The sequence below is a fragment of the Homalodisca vitripennis genome, chromosome 4 (genome assembly GCF_021130785.1).
Source record: "Homalodisca vitripennis isolate AUS2020 chromosome 4, UT_GWSS_2.1, whole genome shotgun sequence".
NCBI lineage: Eukaryota > Metazoa > Arthropoda > Insecta > Hemiptera > Cicadellidae > Homalodisca > Homalodisca vitripennis.
In genome coordinates this window covers 168,908,769-168,930,000 of record NC_060210.1, presented here as the reverse complement: position 1 = coordinate 168,930,000, position 21,232 = coordinate 168,908,769, and the positions used below count along the sequence as shown (strand labels likewise).

Sequence of the window (21,232 nt, the reverse complement as noted above, 5' to 3'; positions counted from 1 at the left end):
TTATAATAGTTTGAATTCAAACATTTATTTAGCAGCGGTTGATATGTATATAGTACGACCACTGTTGGATAATGAAGCTCCGGTATTTACGCAATTCTAAAGTGTTTTACAATTATTTCGCAGTAGCCTACACAACTCAAAACATCCTTTCTGAAAACTTCGAAGTTCAAAAACAAAGTATTTTTTTGGAGTATTTAGAAGAAGTTAAATTTGAAGAACATCTCAATAAGAAATGTGTAGTTATTGCATTTGTAGTACAAACGACAGAAAGGATGGACGATACGACGACGAGAAGGACGCTACCATATAACAGACTAGCGTCCAGTGGCGGGAGATTTGTTAACGAATTGAACTGAGCCAGTTTGCTGCAGCCATTTGCATTTCTAAATGGCTGTAACTCGGTGGTTTCAACTATTGGCTAAACGTGTTTGAAATAAATGGTTATACTGGCAACCCTATACTATATGTATCGTATTGACATAAACGTCAAGGCGTTAATAATATGTATGCAACTTTTCCTTTAGTCCAAGTTATAGTTTAGACAGAAATCGTAAATTGTAAAACTAATGCTCAAATAACTTTAAAACACCTGAAAGATAATCGGAATATCATATTTCTTACGATTAATTCAAATAGGATACACAAAGTAAGCGGTTGGATAAAGTAACCTGTCCAGTAATGCTGAACACTTTTGTTCATAGTACAAAATAAACAAAATGGCGATAGTAATCCAAACTGGAATAATCGAAGTGGAATATGTATAGAAGCGTCGCAAATATTCTAATATAATATTTATTCGTTCATAACATTTTCCTACTACTTTATTTGTCTTGTAAGTCAATGATAGTTTGTACTTTAAATCATTTTTATTTAAACTACCAAAGGGCCAATATACAGTGAGATTTGTTTACATGACTCAATGTGTGCGTTAAGTATCAGGATTTCACGCTTACAGCTAAATTTAACATCACGGTTATTTACGTTAAACGTCACAGTTGATATACAACCGACCACTATTTTGTACGATTTGCGCTACACTCGGTGGTGCGGTGTGGTTCGGCTTGGCGTCAGAGATAAGCCAACCAATCAATCCATGGTCCACCGAATCTAGAACGGGTTTTTAACCGGTTGTCCTTGCCGTGTTTTTGTAAACCCTATTGTATCGTTGTGATTTGAGTGCCCACATCCGTTTTCCTTGTACAATCAATTAATAAAGCGTTTTATACTGTTATAATTACGGCGTTGTATTAATGTATCTATACTGAATTCCTCTTAACACTTACTTGATTAGTGGGATTTCTATTATATATGTCAATGATCCACTTATTTTAATTGGAAATGTTTTATATATATATATATATATATATATATATATATATATATATATATATATATATATATATATATATACATACATACATAAAAGATTTCCAATTAAAATCTTGTGCATCTATAGCGTACTCTTCAGGAAAAATTGTTTAAATATTTACAAATATATGACTAAAAACTAACGAGGAAAATATATATAATTAATTATGCACAGTGAGTTATATATATTAAAATAATATATAATTTTATATATATATATTATATTAAATATAATATAATAACTCATTTTACATAATTAATTATATATTATATGTATGTATATAAATTAACCTTAAATATTTATACCCGTAATAATAATTTAATCTTATCGCAATTGCCGAATTTGATGTCCACATAATTTATAAAACATGCTACACATCAAGAATCAGTCTCGATACCGGTAACAGGTTACAGCTGTGACAAGTGACTAAATCAATAATAGCCGTTGAAGTTCCACTTACGGTATCTCTTCATCAAGGACTTCTTGTAGGCCTTGCAGTTAGGATCCGAGTTGGGTCCGTGTCCGTCGGAATCATCCGAATCGTCGGTACAATATTCCAATTTGAGCCTGGACGCAGTAACACTGAGGTCCAGAGGTGCTTCCACTTCCATTTTGTCTGCTAGTGTAGTACAGGCAGGGTTGACAACAAGTTAAGGGTAGACACTAGGCACCACACACATATCAGTATCAATGACGCGCGTGTACCGCTCACAACATCTCCACATCCACGACACGACACCGACTGAGGCAGACACCCGACTGACTGTGCGAGCGGTCCTGTCCTACTGACTCACTATCACCTCGGCTGTGTCCGCCGGTGTTCGGCTCACTCCGCCACACCGCGCTCCACCGCGCCGCGCCGACCAGCTCATCTTCCTATCAAGTCTTTATCTCTCGACCTACATTTTTCACTATTGCTCGAACACAATTTTAAAAGTTGACCAACAGCTTTTCAACACTTTCTACGAGTTCACTGGTAGGTATAGTGGAAAATATTCGGATGATATCCTTACTTCGCGACATTAATCTAGATAAAATTATACGTTGGTTTACATTAACTCGTTGGCTACGGCAGACACTAGGGCGGACTGCTTGATGAGGCAACGTAAGATAACTCAGTATATACCAGCAGTGAAGGTGTTACAAAATTATAATACAGTACTTTAAATAAATTTATTACAGGTACACACAGTAGTTTAGTACACGCATTGAAGGTAAACACTTATTGTACAGTAGTTTAACTACATGAATTGAAAGCAAACACTTATTGTACAGTAGTTTAACTACATCTTTTAAAAATAAACACTTACAGTTCAGTAGTTTAACTACATATATTATAACTAGACTGCTAATATTCAGTAGTTAAGACACATCTGTAAGGTACCTGTTTGTCTATCATAGACATCGTGTTGCTGTACCTGTTGCTAGAATTGAGGATTATAAAAGGTTTTTCATGTGTAATGCTCGAAGACTATAATCGCCTCCCATAAGAGTCTCATAACTGTTTCAAAATGCACGAAAGAACTGAAAACCTGGTTTTTGCAGTTAGGAAATGTTCGTTAAAATGTATTGTTATATTCAATTTATTTTATTTGCTTACGGTTTCAAAATGCAACATTAACATTGCAGCAGTTTTACACCTCTGGGAAAATAAGTTTGTTACTTGGTGATGGTAGTTTCTTGAATCGGAATCCATTCTCCTCATCAGGATTCCAAACTCTACAGACCATCTGATCGGAGAGGATGGGTTACAATCCTTGAACGTATTTTTAAGACGATAAGTGGACTGTGCAATTTATTTGAAAATCAAGGAGTACAACTCACATCTTGAATGCCAACAATTCCGAGGAATAAATTAATTACCGTTATCTACTTGGTTAATAAATATTACAAGACAATCATTGTCCTCAATTCTAAGCGTAGAGAACAACGCTTCACACATTTATAGCCTTTATCTCACAGTTGTAGATTTGTCAGTCACCACAGTCCTATATTCTATCTGCTCCGACTGCTTTATCTACACATTTTCTCACTCCAACAATGTCTTAATCACACTAGGCTCACCATTAAAATCCTAACCAATAATTCTAAATAACATGCAAACATCCAAATTTAACACTTAAGTAAAAATTATCACTCTATAAGAGTAGTTTTCTATACTGGAAGTCTGCCCTCGGTTTCAGTCACGCAATCTATTTCGAACAAGTCTTTCTACAAAGCAAGACTCGGTAGTTTGTTATATCAGAAGGTGTCGACTTGAAACAGTAACGCAAAGGTCTTTGTTGAAGAATTTGTTGTCAACGTTTGTGTTGAATACTTAATCTTTATAGACAGTAACTATAAATAGATACATTCTATTTATTATTCTCTACAGAGGTTAAATTTCTTATTAGAGTTTACGCACTGGATAAAAAAATAAGTTACGAGGACTGGAGTCAATATGTTTTACTTGTACGTCAAGAAAATCAAATTCAGATAAATATATCTAACAACATATCGACAGACTTAACAACAACAAGATGAGCATTAACTACCACATACATAGTACAGAGTACATCGACAAAAATACGTGCCACGAAGATTCAGTAGTCATACAGCGATTAATAAAATTAAATGGCCAGTAGCAGGATTGAGAGGGGAGAAAGCGAGATAACATTGGAGTAAACACCTGAAAACAGAGCGGAACTGCTTTCACTGTGGCACGGCACTTGCCTCGCGTCGTGGCAACAGTAGTGGCTCGGGCGACACTCGCAGTCACGTGACGTGACGTAATACTGGCCGTCAGGTCAGGGGCAGGCAGAGTGGCATCACGATCACGTGGGTTAACAATATACAGGATGTAAGTACACCCCCTCCCTCCCACCCTCCACAACTGTTATAATGTAAAATAAATCAAAAGCGTTAGGTGTAGCGATAACACTTCTGCAAGGTTCTTGTAAAGTATTTCCTGGTTTCTATTCTTCTCTTATTTCGGAGGTAAGGGTTGACTTTATAACAAAACTACAAATCAATGGTTCGAACAACCCCATTCTGAAGTAATGAATTCTAGTTTGGGAATACTGCAATTAGCGGTCCTTTAATTACAGCCGATTAAAGATTGGAGGGTTATATGTTTGATATCAAATATCAAAATACAATGTTACTTCCTTTGTTAACCATTAAAGGCATTCCAATAGAAAACCTAACATTTGTTTTGAAGTTCTTTATATTGGTATTTTTAGCCAAAATCAAGGAATGGGAAGTAATTTAGAATACTAATCTTTAATACACGAGATAAAAAATATATCTGAATCCAAAACCATTTATGAAAATGTTCTATCATGTCCCTATTGTTGGCAACATGTTTGATATTTTAATGTGAGAAAAAAGCATAATCAATATTAAGTGATAAAATGTTTTTTTATAAATTTAAAAATGTATGCGTGTATTGATCATTTCCATACGTATAAGCTCAAATTCAAATTATTGTGATGTGATAAGAGGTGTTTTAGTTACCATAAATATGAAGTAATTTGAAAGTAACAGTATTTTAAATGGTACTGAATGTTTTCGAAAGTGCTTTCGTTTGATAGTTGATGTGACTCATTGACCGAGGGTAGAATTCGATAAGTTTGAGTGGTGCTCTACCCCCACTTTGGAATAATAGAAAAATAAAATACAAAAAAATATTTAACATATTTGCGAATTATTAGAGTTTTTTATTTTATTTCCATTATTAAAATAATCAGTGGATAACGGGGTTGTCTTATTTCGATCCTGTACGTATAAAACCCACGTATACCAACTAACTGTATAAAGGGTTTGTACCTTCTCTTCTATTGTGGGTTCTTTAGCATATTAACCGTTAGATCACAAAGCTTTTAATATTTTCCATACATTATTTTGCCTTTGGCTGCATTTAAAGAACCTAACTAACACCTGAACGGAATAACAAATACCTGTGAAACGACTGTTTTGTTTATTTTCATAAACACAATTCATTGTTTATCAACTCAAACGCAAGCAAATTAATTATTATAAGTTCCAATAATATTCACATAGTTACAATTTTACGTTTACTAATAATACGGTTGTGCATTTAACTCATTAATTGAGTCAAACTCTGACTCTACATTCTTCACTTTTCAAACTTGAACATACGTAAAACTGTAATATAGTTTACAAAGAAGATGGGAGTGTAGCCTACCTGAGCCAGGCTGTCGGCGACTCAACACACCTGCAACATACAAGCCATTCATTACAACTTAACACACAATCACTCAGTATACATTCTGCCCAGAATTGCGGGCTAAATACAGGTCTCTAGTCAGCCATGCATAAAGGAGTTTTCACTTCTTCGCCAAAATTAGAGTAAAGCGATGGTGAAATACGCCCTCTTGATACAAACCGGGTAGAGTGCAGTATCTGTTCCTGACACGTGTGGACTGAGACATTGTGCTGTGTAGTCACCTGCCCATGTACTGTTTGTTTTGATATCTTATTCGTATATGACAATAAGAGGTAAACTATTACAATTTTCATTTGTAGCCTATACATATCAGCATTGTGAATAGGCGATTAAAATATTAAAAGTATTACTGTTCCCTTGAAAAAGTCAATACTTCCGCTTAATGTGTGCCGAAAAATCCCTGCAGACTAATATAGAGGCGGTATTAGCATATTTAAATTGTGTTGTAATTAAACTATGGATTTAAATACTACTAAATGTTAATAAAAACACTACTTTTTCCAAATTGTATCTTTTTCGGACGAGGCCTTTCGAAACCAAAGGTTTCATCTTCAGGCAACTCCACAATGAAGATGAAACCTTTGGTTTCGAAAGGCCTCGTCCGAAAAAGATACAATTTGGAAAAAGTAGTGTTTTTATTAACCCATGTCAAAAGCATTTTTATTTCATCAACAGAGGCAAGTTGTTAAAAAAACGTTAGCAGTATTTAGTAGTATTTAAAGAATTTTCCAATTGCTCCAAGAGTCTACAAACTATGGATTGGTGTACATTTAAAGATAAGTTTATTTTCCCATTACACTCAGACTGGAACAATGATTATTTTAATGGAGCATAAAGAATTCAATTGCAATTTGTTCTTTACTAGTTTTTTTATGATAAATTAAATATTTAGACTCAACACTCTTGGACAATATTTTATTATCTTCTTAGCATAAATAACATTTTTGTATTTGATAATTTGTAATGAAACCTGTTTTGTTTGTTAAATGAATTTGTTTTTACATGTCTATTTCCATGTTTGTGTTTGCATGCATGTATGCATAGAGTGTTGAGGGTGAGTATGTGGAACTGTTTAAATTCGTTGGGGTTATTATATAATGTTATATGTTACTTGTTTGCAATATGTGTGTGCATTATTGCAGTTTCGGCGCGTACGCGAGCGGTGACATTATTCCCATCTTTTTAGCAGGAAACTGCTTATCTGAATTTTCTACGGGTTACAATTTTGTGTTGATTTTTTATTTCCTTTTTTTATGGAAGTTACTTCCGATTACGTTGGTTATTGTCGGAGAATTGATAATAAAGTAATTTAAAATGCGTTTAATATCCATCCATACTCTCAGCGATGAAGCAACGTTAAATGATTATTCTTCACGAATAGGATACAATTTGGCGCAAGTACTATACTACCAGTGGTTGACGCGGACACTCTGACCTTACATTTTGCGCGGTTACTGTCGTACGTAACCATCTTACACGGAGGCTCAGCTCCAGTGTTTGACTGTATTTCTACGACAATACTTCAGAAACACTTTATTTCTTTTAGAAAACCAGATTTTCCCGACGTCTTCAAGTTAACCAAAATAATCCAATTGCATGAGGGCACGGTAACGACATACAAGACAAATATAATTTTCGCCCTAATATCCTCCTTATTGTTTAATAAAGTACTGGAATTGAATTTAAAAGATCTAATCAAATATATCATTCACTGTACAATTTTGACTGATAACCAGTATTTATAAAAGTAAAAAATCCAGATTCTTTAAGTCATTTGAGAAAGGATATTGTTTTAGCTCTTTTGAGGGAGAAACGCTGTTTAAGCAGGTTTTTATACCTGTCAAAAGCATTTTATTTCATCAACAGAGGCAAGTTGTTAAAAAAACGTTAGAATTGATAGGACTAAAGAACAAAACATTAAATTTGTTTGAAAATTATTTTTAAAACAGAGAAAAGTTCACTACAGTTAATGGAACCAATTGCGATCGGTTTTACCGTGCTTATGCTCAAATACAATTATAATAAGGTATTATTGAACGGGGAGGATTATTGCATGAATCCACTGGCTATCACTCAGAAAGTTATATTAAAGTCAGCTGCGGGAAAGGTATCAGCGTTACTCTTTAAAGGCACTTCTTAATGAAATTAAAAGTTTTAAATATTAGGTAACTTTTTGAGAACATCGATTTATACATTCACAACGGTTCAAATAATCGTTTTAAACCTATGACACATGGGTATACCACCAGAAGCGCTACCAGTATTCAGATTCGTACACCACGATTGATAAGAACTTGGTTCCTTATTTTCGACAACTTGCCCTTATTATATAGACCACGTTCATTAGAGAACTCTCTCGACAGATTTACGTGAAAACCTACCAAAACTCAACATTTAAGAGAAAAACATTAGAATGGTTGGAATTAGTAGGCAGAGAGAATATATGACAACTTATTATATCAGATTACAGATTGTAGTATTATTAGTTTACATTTGTTTTTTGTTTGCATCAATTATTTCCATATGTTTTACACTGGTTTGTTTTATAATTCTTGTTGTGACTTGGAGAACGTCTTTGTGTAAAATGTATATGGGTGGCAGGTTCTCTGTGTGTCATACGTAAGGAGTGCGAGAGCGACATGTGAGTTCATGAGTGCGTATATTATGTAGGTGCTGAAATGTAAATGTGTCTACGTAAGGTGTGTATGCTTCTAACTCAAACTTTGGTGTGGGTCAGTAAGCCGAGGGGATGTTGGTGGTTGTTTGGAAGAATTGTGTTGAAGGAGGGGGGAGGTCTTGTCAGTCTGTCGGTAACCAGTTGCATTTCAAACTAAGTTCTGTCGAGCTAGTGTCATCTGCAGTATTCGGTGATCTCAGACTAACTATTGCGATTTATATTAGACTTGCCTTCATACGCAGGCTTTTAGCCCATGTGAGGGTATTCTGATAAGTGAAGTTTAAAATAAAATGTATGTGTGACATCTATTGTTCTGATCTATGTATCTCCTCAAATATATTTGGTATAATATTAACAGAGTAACGGCTGTTTGATGTAAGTGATTGATTGATTTATTTGATTGGATCTTGTTGGCGTTTAACGAAATATACCCCAGAAAGTTGCATATCTGTATGTAATACGGCTGAGCTTAACGAAGTAAACCTGAACGGTTAAAGCCTGTTTGATTCAACTTAAATGCTAGCTATGCCATTAACGTTGTCCAAAGGTTATAATCTCATATAGATGTCAATTTATTATTTATATGAAACTTTCTTTACCTTTTCTTACTTTTAGGATTTTTCAAGCAGTGAAAATTAAGAATCACTGCTAAATACTAACATTAGTTCCCTACCATTGTCCATAGTTTCAGGTGGGTACAGTGCAAGCCTCGAAACCGCTTTCAAACAGTTGACTTATGCATTTTGGAAATACGGATTACTCTACTTGTAGTATTTACATGACTAAACTACCCTGAGTTAAATAGGTTTCGTTTTCATTTGGAATCAAATCTCGATACCCTCAATCTTACATTCGTGTGGATGATACAAAACTTAAACCCGTTATCAAATCAGTAAATTAACATTGCAATGAATGAACTTAATTCGTAGAAATCCATTTGTAATCACAAACTTTTAAAACAACTTTGTACGAAACATTTTGCTTTGTACTGTCACCTTTGTTAAGCTACAGAGAGTTTGTCTACGTTACTAGATCACTCGATTGATTTTAAATGCGTTACATAAAGACACGACAAGGGGAAGTTACATTTTCTTTCTGACCTTTTCGGGATAATTACGATAAACGATATTCTTCGATTATTGACTTACGACGTGCAAACCCCGCCACCACTATAGCGGCCTAGCCCCGGTAGAGTCGGCCGACCCGGACAGTAGGAACTGGCGTACCTTGACACACTGGGACATGTTGCAACTTGTTGCGCGGGTGTGGCATTTCCTCCAACAACTTGAGACTGACACGGTTGTTGCAACTCTACTGCCGCACTACTACAGGTGCTCAGTGTAGTGGAACAACAACGAGGGCAATGACTTACTTGGTTGTTGAAACATTGACAGTTTTAGTAGTGTCGTATCGGCCGCAGATGATCGATAGTTTGTACAACATACAGTATTGCATGTTACAACTTGAGACTGACACGACTGTTACCTAACTGTCGCACTACTACAGGTGTTCAGTGTAGTGGAACAACAACGAGGGCAATGACTTACTTGGTTGTTGAAACATTAGCAGTTTTAGTAGTTTCGTATCGGCCGCAGATGATTGATAGTTTGTACAACATACAGTATTGCATGTTACAACTTGAGACTGACACGACTGTTACCTAACTGTCGCACTACTACAGGTGTTCAGTGTAGTGGAACAACGAGGGCAATGACTTACTTGGTTGTTGAAACATTGACAGTTTTAGTAGTGCCCTATCGGCCGCAGATGATCGATAGTTTGTACAACATACAGTATTGCATGTTACAACTTGAGACTGACACGACTGTTACCTAACTGTCGCACTACTACAGGTGCTCAGTGTAGTGGAACAACAACCAGGGCAATGACTTACTTGGTTGTTGAAACATTGACAGTTTTAGTAGTGCCCTATCGGCCGCAGATGATTGATAGTTTGTACAACATACAGTATTGCATGTTACAACTTGAGACTGACACGACTGTTACCTAACTGTCGCACTACTACAGGTGTTCAGTGTAGTGGAACAACAACGAGGGCAATGACTTACTTGGTTGTTGAAACATTGACAGTTTTAGTAGTGCCCTATCGGCCGCAGATGATTGATAGTTTGTACAATATACCTACAGTATTGCATGTTACAACTTGAGACTGACCAGATTTGACTGTTACCTAGTCACTGTCAAAGACTTGGTGCCACTACTCTTTAAGGTACCTAACAGTGTAGTGGAACAACCGTTAGGGCAATGACTTTGGTTACTTTGTGCCCATTGTTGAACATATGGATTGATTTTCAGTTCAGGTAGGTTGATCCTATCGGGTTTTCAAACTGCAGATGAAGGCTGTGATATGTGTGGTCTGTACGTGAACATACGGGAGTATTGCATAGGGAACGCCTACATGACTTGCCAGACTGACACGGTTGCCACTGTTACCTAACCTTCGCACTACTACATTTCAGTGTATTCTGGAACAAGAAACGAGAGATGCAATGACTTACTTGGTTGTTTAAAAAATCAATGTCATATATGGGCCCTAAAATCTTTAGTAGTGCCTTCTAGTATCACAGCCGCGATGATCGATAGTCTTGTAAAAACAACATACAGTATTGACAAGCATGTCTACTCCAACTTGAGAACTGACACGGTGTTACCAGCCTAGTCGGACGATACTACAGGTGTTCAGTGTAGTGAACAACAACCAGGGCAATGACTTAAATGTGGTTTTGTTCTGAAAATCGTTCTATAATAGCAGTTTTATCATGTCAATGAACAGTGTCGTATTTGATTTGATTTGATTTGATGATCGATAGTTTGTACAACATACAGTATTGCATGTTACAACTTGAGACTGACACGACTGTTACCTAACTGTCGCACTACTACAGGTGTTCAGTGTAGTGGAACAACAACGAGGGCAATGACTTACTTGGTTGTTGAAACATTAGCAGTTTTAGTAGTGTCGTATCGGCCGCAGATGATCGATAGTTTGTACAACATACAGTATTGCATGTTACAACTTGAGACTGACACGACTGTTACCTAACTGTCGCACTACTACAGGTGTTCAGTGTAGTGGAACAACAACGAGGGCAATGACTTACTTGGTTGTTGAAACATTAGCAGTTTTAGTAGTGTCGTATCGGCCGCAGATGATCGATAGTTTGTACAACATACAGTATTGCATGTTACAACTTGAGACTGACACGACTGTTACCTAACTGTCGCACTACTACAGGTGTTCAGTGTAGTGGAACAACAACGAGGGCAATGACTTACTTGGTTGTTGAAACATTAGCAGTTTTAGTAGTGTCGTATCGGCCGCAGATGATCGATAGTTTGTACAACATACAGTATTGCATGTTACAACTTGAGACTGACACGACTGTTACCTAACTGTCGCACTACTACAGGTGTTCAGTGTAGTGGAACAACAACGAGGGCAATGACTTACTTGGTTGTTGAAACATTAGCAGTTTTAGTAGTGTCGTATCGGCCGCAGATGATCGATAGTTTGTACAACATACAGTATTGCATGTTACAACTTGAGACTGACACGACTGTTACCTAACTGTCGCACTACTACAGGTGTTCAGTGTAGTGGAACAACAACGAGGGCAATGACTTACTTGGTTGTTGAAACATTAGCAGTTTTAGTAGTGTCGTATCGGCCGCAGATGATCGATAGTTTGTACAACATACAGTATTGCATGTTACAACTTGAGACTGACACGACTGTTACCTAACTGTCGCACTACTACAGGTGTTCAGTGTAGTGGAACAACAACGAGGGCAATGACTTACTTGGTTGTTGAAACATTGACAGTTTTAGTAGTGTCGTATCGGCCGCAGACAGTTTCTTAACATTGATGGGTTATTTAGAAAAGTTTTCCATGGTTGGTGTGGATCAGTTCAACACGAACTTGGGTTCGAATTTTGTTTCGGCCATTGCATTTATTTATGCGCTTATTATGCAATAATGTGGTACTGACTTAGTAAAGTGATTGTCGTCTCCAGGACAGGACGTACAACTCTTCACAAAACTCGATTATTGCCAACATTTCACCAAGTTACTCAATAATTCTGATAAGACGTGGTCTATACAGTCTCTTGACATCAAAGCCCTCCTCCCTCCCTGCTACATTCCAGCACTATCGATTAAACCGATAGCTGAAATCGCTATTTCTTGGCAAAACGTACTCATTGTTGCCAATACTACGTCTTCAGAAAAAATACCCACTCATCAGACCCCGTTCCTGTGCTTTTGTCTACGGTTCAGCACGCTGAGCCTGACCCGGTGTTGATGCTGACGCCGGGCAGTAAGTGCTGACCCCTCGGTCTCAACAGCTTGCTCTCATTATGACACTGAATATGACTTTTAGGGCGCCCACCAAAAAGACGTTTTACCCGGGAAATACTTGTTTTAATTAAACATTTAAAAATTCGAGTTATGTGTCAGTTAATTTTCACCTGCTCCATCAGTGCTCTAGAGTCTAATCAACATGTTATTTGACCGACCAAGACGCGTAATAGAAGTTTCCCGTGTATGTGGGGGCAGGAGGGGACTTGATGCCCTTCGGAGTTCATTAGACCAGCAGGACCAGGCTAAAAGTAGGGCCCAAACGCACCACTGCCCCGTCACTCATTCATCGGTAGCCATCTTCTGGAGAACCACTTTCTGTTTCTGCTCTGATAGCAGCTTCTAGCTTCTCTCGGCTCATGCATTCTGTGCTAACGAATGTCTTTAACATTCCACGCCAGGACGGTGAACCGCCTGTGTGTTTCGTGCTACACAACACAACTAGAAACACTCATTTCACATTGGTGCGGAAATTGTTATACTTAATAACAGCAGTAGACTAATTGGCCACAATAAGTTGTTTATGTTCGAAAACCGGTACCTATTCATTGTATTTTATTTCTGAACCATTGAATGGTGCAAGCCTCCTCTGTACACATATTGTCTCCCCGACCCTGAGACTTGTCCAGTAAAATAATTCAACTACAAGTATTCAATTAACATTGCATTTTTTGAACGCATTGTGGAATAATGTCCCGTTTACGAGTTTTTACGTCCAAAATGTCGTAAGGGGACTTTAAAAATGTATATAATTTTATAATAATTCAGCGTTACAAGTATAAAATTTGTTAGTATGTCATTGAAACAGATAATAGAGAAAACAAGAAGAAATTCGGATCCATATTGTGGCACTTGTAACATAAGTTGAGTCAGAAACTCTGGGTCTAAGAATAACGGCGTTTGCCATACATTAAATATGATTAAGATAATGCCTTTATTTGAAGTAAAAAGGAAAATGGCCACATGAACTTGTACTTGAAGTATTTTGAAACCAAAACCAGAGAAGTGCTCTGCTGTGCCAAGAGTGTGAGAAATTATTCTTACTTCACGTTCTGTGGTTCAAACTTCCATAACCTCCGCTGACGCCACGAGAGAGCTCGGCGCTCCGGGCAACGTGCCGAGATTGCTGTTCCAGCTGATTGTAACACGGGAAGGAACAATGGAGCGGGACCGGGCCAGTATAGGAACCACGAAGACGGAGCGGGCGAGATGACGTCACGTGGTTTCATCACGGCACGGCACGGTGCGGCCTTGGGCTGAGATAGCTGTTATCGCAACATCGCGACCTACTTGAACCGCGCCGCCGCCGCCACACCACTTCTGCCTTCCCGTCAGTATTTCATCGTGCAAATTTGTTGCTGGGATGTTGTATGCACTGTCTTCGTTCCAGTCTTGGACTTCACAATTCTTCATTGCGAGTTTATAGCTAAAAAAATATATCGTCATAGTTTTATTTTCAGTTTAAACTGAAGCGGAAGATCTAATTTGGATTTTTGAAACATTATACATTTTTATTTAATAAGACAAGCAAACCGAAGGTAATTCAAAATATACCTCTATCTCTGCCTCCCTCTTTTTTAGAAGTAGAATTCCATATTACCTCCTCCAGTTAAATGTCATATGAAATGTTAAAACGATAATTCTCAATAAACATAATTGCAAAGTCCATATACAAGTAATAAAAATGTTAATGTGAAAAGTGGCCAATTCATACATGTGACATTCGCCTTCTTGTTATTGAATCACTCATGATCCATTTGTTCACATTTTTATTTTAACATGTGTACACACTGATAAAGGTCAATAATATCCAACCAAGAGCCCATATGTAAATTTATGGTGTCTGTAAAACAACCGACCTCTACTCACAAAAAGTTATGAAAGAAAAATTAACGTTGAATCAAGAGTGTTTTCATTTTTGTTTGCCTCAGTATCATTCTGATTTTCGAAATGCACGGGTGGAAAGACGAATTCTATAATAACCACCGCCAGAGCTTAGCTCAAATTCATCTTTCATCTCTTTTCCATAATGTGTTTCTCCCTTTAGACCGTATGCACGGCCTACCTCTCTAATATGTTACATTGTATATACAAGATCTGCAGAAGAGCTCACTCGAGTGAGATAAGAAGCTAACAATTTATTCTGTACAGTTCCGTGTTATCACTGCACTCTGTCTGGCAGAGATAAGAACGTTACTTCTGCTAGACTGCGAGTCAAATAATATGTTAATGGTCTACACGACCTTCCTATGGCTATATTAAAATGTACGTCTAGGAAACGTACTCTGGGACTGTAGTATCGGGGTCGCGAAGAGGAAACATGTGAGTGCGAGTGCGAGTTTCCTGTGGCGGCTGTGGCTGCCGCTAGCTGCTAGCAGGCGAGTCCGCCTTGACACAAAATGGGCTGCGAATTGCGTCAGCGAGCGGCGCGGCGCGGCGGTCCTTTCCTGGGACCTTCAGCACTTCGCTCTGTACTTGTACAGTCCAGATGTCGACTGTCTGATACTGAAACGCCTCCGGAAAACAGCCAGCGAAAGTAAAACCCCAGTGAAGTGGACACATACAGGCATAGGCAGTATTCAAAGTAGTTTAAAATATTCGCGATCTTAATAAACTGTAAAATAGCGCTGTCACAACACACCGTCATCAAACCATTTATTTTCCCACACAAATACTGTGCGTTTATTTTGTTTTTCTAAATACTATTGTTTTATTTCTGCGACCGTCAGATACCAATATTACAATACAAATAGGTTTTTGTTCATTTCAAACCTATTTTCATTGATAGTACAATGTGCGGAAATCCGAAATTCATACGTTGTAGGGGAGAGACAACATTTTTCCAATTACCTGGAAAATATGGCAGATTTTTAAAATGATAGATTTTAAACCAACTTTTAGCTTCTCTTATACTACCTGGGTTTTAAGAAAATGCGATACGTCATATTTTAACTGTTTATACATAATACAATAGAATAATATTTTTAGTTGAATACATAAAAAAAGTAACATGCAGTTTTGTACCGTTGGAAATTGATATTGTGTTCATCTGAAATTACTTCAAGGAAGTCCCAATTTGAAATTAAAATGTAAGGATATTTAAATCTAAAAATTAAATAAAATGACAGCAAAATCAGATGTTCTGAGTTCAATAGACTATTAATCATTTCTATTTCTACATCTATCTATTTCTACAAATCCATTTTACTTTAATAACTAACGCAGGAATAAATAAACATATACCGAGTATAAACAAGTTGTCTACCACTGATTGACCTTTAGCATATTACAAACTAACTTATGTGCATACTAAAACAATTATGATTAATATGACAAAATCTAGTAAATAGCTACGTAACTGTAAATTAAGTTTACAAAACTCAAAACAAATTATGACAGTATTAAACTACGGGACACCGTACTCGCTTCGCTTCTCAGGCAGATAGCTACATCCTCCTGTTTCATGGGACACACAACAAATAACAACAAACTATTGATGCCACTAACTGGGTGTTTTTTTGTCGGATCTACTCCATACTCGCTAATCCCGCTTGTTTCCTCGCCCCAAGAGTATTCCAGTACCTATAAACGGTGCAACTAAAACTGTGCCACCTGTTTACGGACGTACTCGCTTGTTCACCGATATTCGGTCTAGGCAAAATATGAGACTATATGCCCTTTAAGGCCAGACACACTTAAAGTATTAAAAATCTAAATTTGAATCAGTTAACGTTCATGACTTAATAACCTATGCGAGACGTATTAAAAATTTAGTTTTTTCCTAAACAGTCTATTTTTAGCTGTGGGGAGCCCATATTGTTTCAAAAATTGAAGTTATTTTTGGATTTCAGCCTACAATTACTCTCAAAATCAACATTCTCACATAAACATTTTTAAAGATATTCAACTTTCTATTTAAACAAGTGGAACATATGTGGTTATATTTAGAGATTAGTTTAGAGTTTTTTAAATATAATTTAGTATTCCATATCTCCAAGAAAATTCTTATCTCTCAGAAAGTACTTTTAATTTTTACAACTTATTCTGAGAAAATTATAAATTATTTTTATAAAGTAATTATAAATATGTAAAAGAATTAACATTGAAACAATAAATTAATACATTCACTCTTTTTGTGTCCTTTTGTTCAAAATATTTAGTTTTCTTTTAAATAAAAGGACCAATTTAGATCCACACAAAAAATTAATTTATTTTGGTATACCATTGCTGGAGCAGTATTCAAAATATTATTATTTTCAAAAGTTTATTTGCAGAAACGTTTATAGGCAAAGTATTTGTTTAAGAGGCTTAAAATTTAGAGAAAAATGTTGAAATATAAAACATAGAGTTTAGTTTCCATTTATTATTGTTTATTATCTGGCAATTTTTGGTTTTCGTGTTGTGTTACGTTGTGTGTGTTTGGAAATACAGTACACATTATTGAACACAGCATGCGTATACACAGGCGCCTGGATCTCAGCCATACCATTGAACACCGCTAACATTTCCTGAAAACACTCAAGAGCAACAGATTGCTTATCTTTAATGTCTGCCTGTACAGTGTACAGGCGTTTACTGAATCTGAATGAACAGATTGGGAGAAAGATGGACTGTTGCACACCAATCAAAGTCTCAGGTGTCCTTTCTAGCAGGTCTTGTTACATCGTATCGCATGTTTCAAACTCGTTATGAAAGGACTCGAGGATCTGACTCATTCTTTCATTGGCAACCTTCTGAATGGCCGGGAGCTCGTTTCTGACTTGGCGCCAGGTACTACAGATATGCTGCAACATTTATTTATTATACTGGAGACCGATTTCGTACCATGGATTGAAGTCTACTATTCAGACTTTCAGAAGATGTATTTACACTTGTCAATGCGACTTTAAAGCACTCATAATCCATGCACTACAGTAGGGGCCACGAAAGTGTGCATTTGTCACAACACGTCCACGGCCAACCTGGCACGCTGCGGCGGATACAGACCTCTTGTTGTACTGTACAGTCCTCATTGGCTACTCCATGGTCACGTTCCAAATAGGCTCCTCCCTCGACTGTACTCTCTAGTGGTCCCTACTCCAGAGGAATGTTTGAGATACACGTAACCGTTAGAAGAACTCTAGACAAGGATCTTTTAATTATCATAGATCATTTACAGGCAACGCAGAACTTGGTAAAAGATGCCAGGGGTTTAAAACACACATTGGTTAAAGCACACATGCCAGGGCTTTGTTAAAATCCTCAACACAATTTACGACTAAAATAAAGTTACAAACAAGAGATAAAAACAAGAAAACTCCTGCGCCGATGCTAATAATAAATTAGGAATCCCCAGTCATGAACAAAATTTAAATTATTGCAACACCTTTGGAAATATAAGCAAGTATGAAGTATTGTTTCCCGCATCGGTAAGGTGCCGAAATAAGACCTCGCTAATCAACCGATGGGACACAGATGTGACGGTACAGTTGCCCGCGCAGTTGACATCAACAGGGTCGTTGTCCATCTCTAATTATTATACGTTTTATCACGTCTTACATTTTTACATTGCTCAGTTAAAATAGCTAAAACGTTAGAATACATAAACCCATAACCGTAATAAAGATTATAAAACCGGATCAATATACGGTCCGATATCTTACTAAATTCATAATAAATTATCGTCTCGATAAGTTAGCGAGCGCCTCGCAGTGCAATGTTCGATCCATCAAATGATTTAATAAATACATAAAAGCCTTGAAAACATAATTTTATGTCGTAATATGGTGATGATTTAAATAATGCTGGCCATAAATTCACGAATATTGATTGACAAAATCTCAAAATATTACATATACGAAAGAAAATTTACCAAATGTCAACTTTAGAAATTTTTAAGATTCCTGTGCCACAATTAATCCCATTTCACTATAAATTGTTTGACAAAGCCGTTTTAACAGAAAATGTATTATTTGATAGACATTTAAACAGTATAAATTAATCACACAATACAAATGAAATATATACAATTCTGCCAAGAAGGTTCTAATTCATTTTAATTTAATTACGTTCTTTGTTTTTATTCAAATTTTCCTCATTCTACTACTGTACTGATAATAGATTTGCTAAAGCCGTCATGTACACAGTAAACATTAAATAACAAAAGTCTTAAAGGTGTATTATATTTGTTAATGTTAATTTGTAGCCCAAGATATTGCGGTATCGTGTGGAGTGGAAAAGAGTCTCTTTATGGAGCAATGTAAACTTATCTTCCACGTTATCATCATATCACAATTGTCGCCGATATTATCGGTGAGAGAAGCAGCGTCGATTACAAGAAACACGGGACAGTCTAAATGTGGAAAGTAGTCTACTGTTTATATGAGCCTTGCTTAAATCCAGAAGACAAACCCTTAACATCTTTTGTTGGAACTTTTAATCTAGCTGCACCTGATTTCTGCACATTTGGCTACATCAGTTAACTTAGATCATTTAGGTTGAATGATTAACCAAGAGTGTTGGCTGTTGATGTTTTGGCATTTATACGAAGAAAGCTCATATACAAATTGTGTCGTTTTATAAACAAAGGTAATAATTCTGGTCTATTAGTATGACGATATTGTGTAGCAAATGTTAAAATTTACTAGAAAAATTGAAACGAAATGTGAGGTAAATAGTGGGAATATTGTCTAGACCTATTCTGATTTCATAAATAATTTTTCTGTGGTTTCCAAACGTAATAACGAGAAAAGATACGAGTTTTGTTTTTGGCGTTAACGTACTTTAATGGTTTTAAAACATTACAATTTACATAACTTGTATCTTTTCGGTATTATTAGGCTTGTACAAAAATAGAAGAATAATCTTTTTACCTTAGCAAATATTTGGAAACGTTCAGTCACCTAGATGTACGTATTCTCGTGTTTCGCTGTACAGCGTACAGGACCCATACATTTTCTAACATAATTCTATTTCATCACAAATCTGAACTACATAGTAAAGACAAGTTGAAATTAAGTAGTTCCCCCATACACATCTGCAATTGCTACGCATGCCAACGTTTATATTGTTTCTTGTCGTATTCTTATACGTGATCTTATAAGAATTTCACATTTTCTCATTTATTTCTTATGAGAAATCTGAGATACTGTAACTTCTCCTCTCCCCATGATAACATAATTGGAACTCAAACTTTATCTCTCGTGTGTGCCCCGAAGTGCACCAATACACCCACTTTCTAAAATACAGCGCGTATTTAAGTATTCAATCTGTTACGTATGTGAATGGGTGAGTTAATCAGATTATCATCATATATTTGAACAATTATGAACGCTTACTTAAGTACTACAAGTTCTATTTTTATTAGCTGCTCAGGAATCTATATCTATAGTCTGAAGTGCTGTAGACTGATAGTATGAATCGAAACTAATGAAAAACGTGGATATCCACTAAAGGACATCCAAAATCCTATTTAGTTTCCACAAAACACAACTACAAAAATAGTTTGTATAAACTTGAAACTTATTCAATTCCTTATCTTTGTATCTAAATATCTGCCTAGTATTTGGAAGCAATTCTACCGATTGCGATCTTAACAATAGAAAGCCCACAGAAAGATTCAAGCATTTACATTTTCATGACTCCCTGAGAATAAAACGTAGTTAAAAGTATATACATACAGGGTGTTTCAGAACTCCCTACCAAAATTGTATCATTATTCTTGGGTCTATATAAATACTAATAATATAAATATCTTATTCGAATTGTCATAAAATTTACAGTTCTCAAACAGGCGTAATTTTTTCTCACGCGTAATTATTATTATTTTGAAAAGCCAATAATTTGGAAATTTTGCATACAAATTGTAATACAATTAGTTAGTATACACAAAATAAATCACGTGTGTTTAAATGTACAACCGAAATAGCGGAGATTTAAAACATTTTTACAGGTATAATATACCTATACATATATACGACTAATAATACTACTACTAGCTTTTGGTAGATCTCCTGTTTGATGCGTAACTCAATCTATAGATAGAGTAATAATTACTCTATCTATAGATTATTGACAAGACAACTTTTGACTTCTATATATTGATTTATTTCATTTATCAATGCTAAAACCTTGTTTACATTGTTGTCCCTTCACTGATAATAGATAATTACCAAAAATTCCAAATTACAATATCTATAATGGAATAAATGTGCATTTAAAATGTCCTAAAAATATCAGCATAGCATAAAACCAATAAAAGCTGTGAAAATATCAAAGCCACTTATGAATATTGCACAGAACTACCAGGGAATAAATGTAAACTTAAAGAGTCCTCAATATACCAGCATAGCATAAAACCAATAAAAGCTGTGAAAATATCAAAGTCACCGATGAATACTGCGCAGAACTATCAGGGAATAAATGTACACTTAAAGGGTTCTCAATATACCAGCATAGCATAAAACCAATAACAGCTGTGAAATATCAAAGTCACCGATGAATACTGCGCAGCACTCGAACATTGTAGTGTTACGTGTACAGGTATGTGGTATACGCGAGTTGGTGTACGGGCGGCGGTACTGTAGGAGTAAAGTGAACATT

General features: G+C 36.2%; 2 protein-coding genes across 5 annotated transcripts in view; both read right to left on the bottom strand.

The window, feature by feature from the left end:
- LOC124360578 (ecdysone-induced protein 74EF) overlaps positions 1-6,075 on the bottom strand; it is a 37,790-nt gene extending 31,715 nt beyond the window's left edge. Inside the window, exon 1 of one of the 2 annotated variants that reach the window (XM_046814309.1) lies at positions 5,556-6,075. In XM_046814309.1, the coding sequence (XP_046670265.1) occupies positions 5,556-5,607 (52 nt within the window). In that variant the 5' untranslated portion in view covers positions 5,608-6,075. Of the gene's footprint in view, positions 1-1,829; positions 2,151-5,555 lie in introns of those variants that run through there. The other variant, XM_046814308.1, reaches the window with a different exon arrangement.
- LOC124360581 overlaps positions 5,556-21,232 on the bottom strand; it is a 497,152-nt gene continuing 481,475 nt past the window's right edge. For all 3 annotated transcript variants that reach the window (XM_046814313.1, XM_046814315.1, XM_046814312.1), the window contains one exon: positions 5,556-5,585. The gene's annotated coding sequence lies outside the window, so the exon portion shown is untranslated. The remainder of the gene's footprint in view (positions 5,586-21,232) is intronic.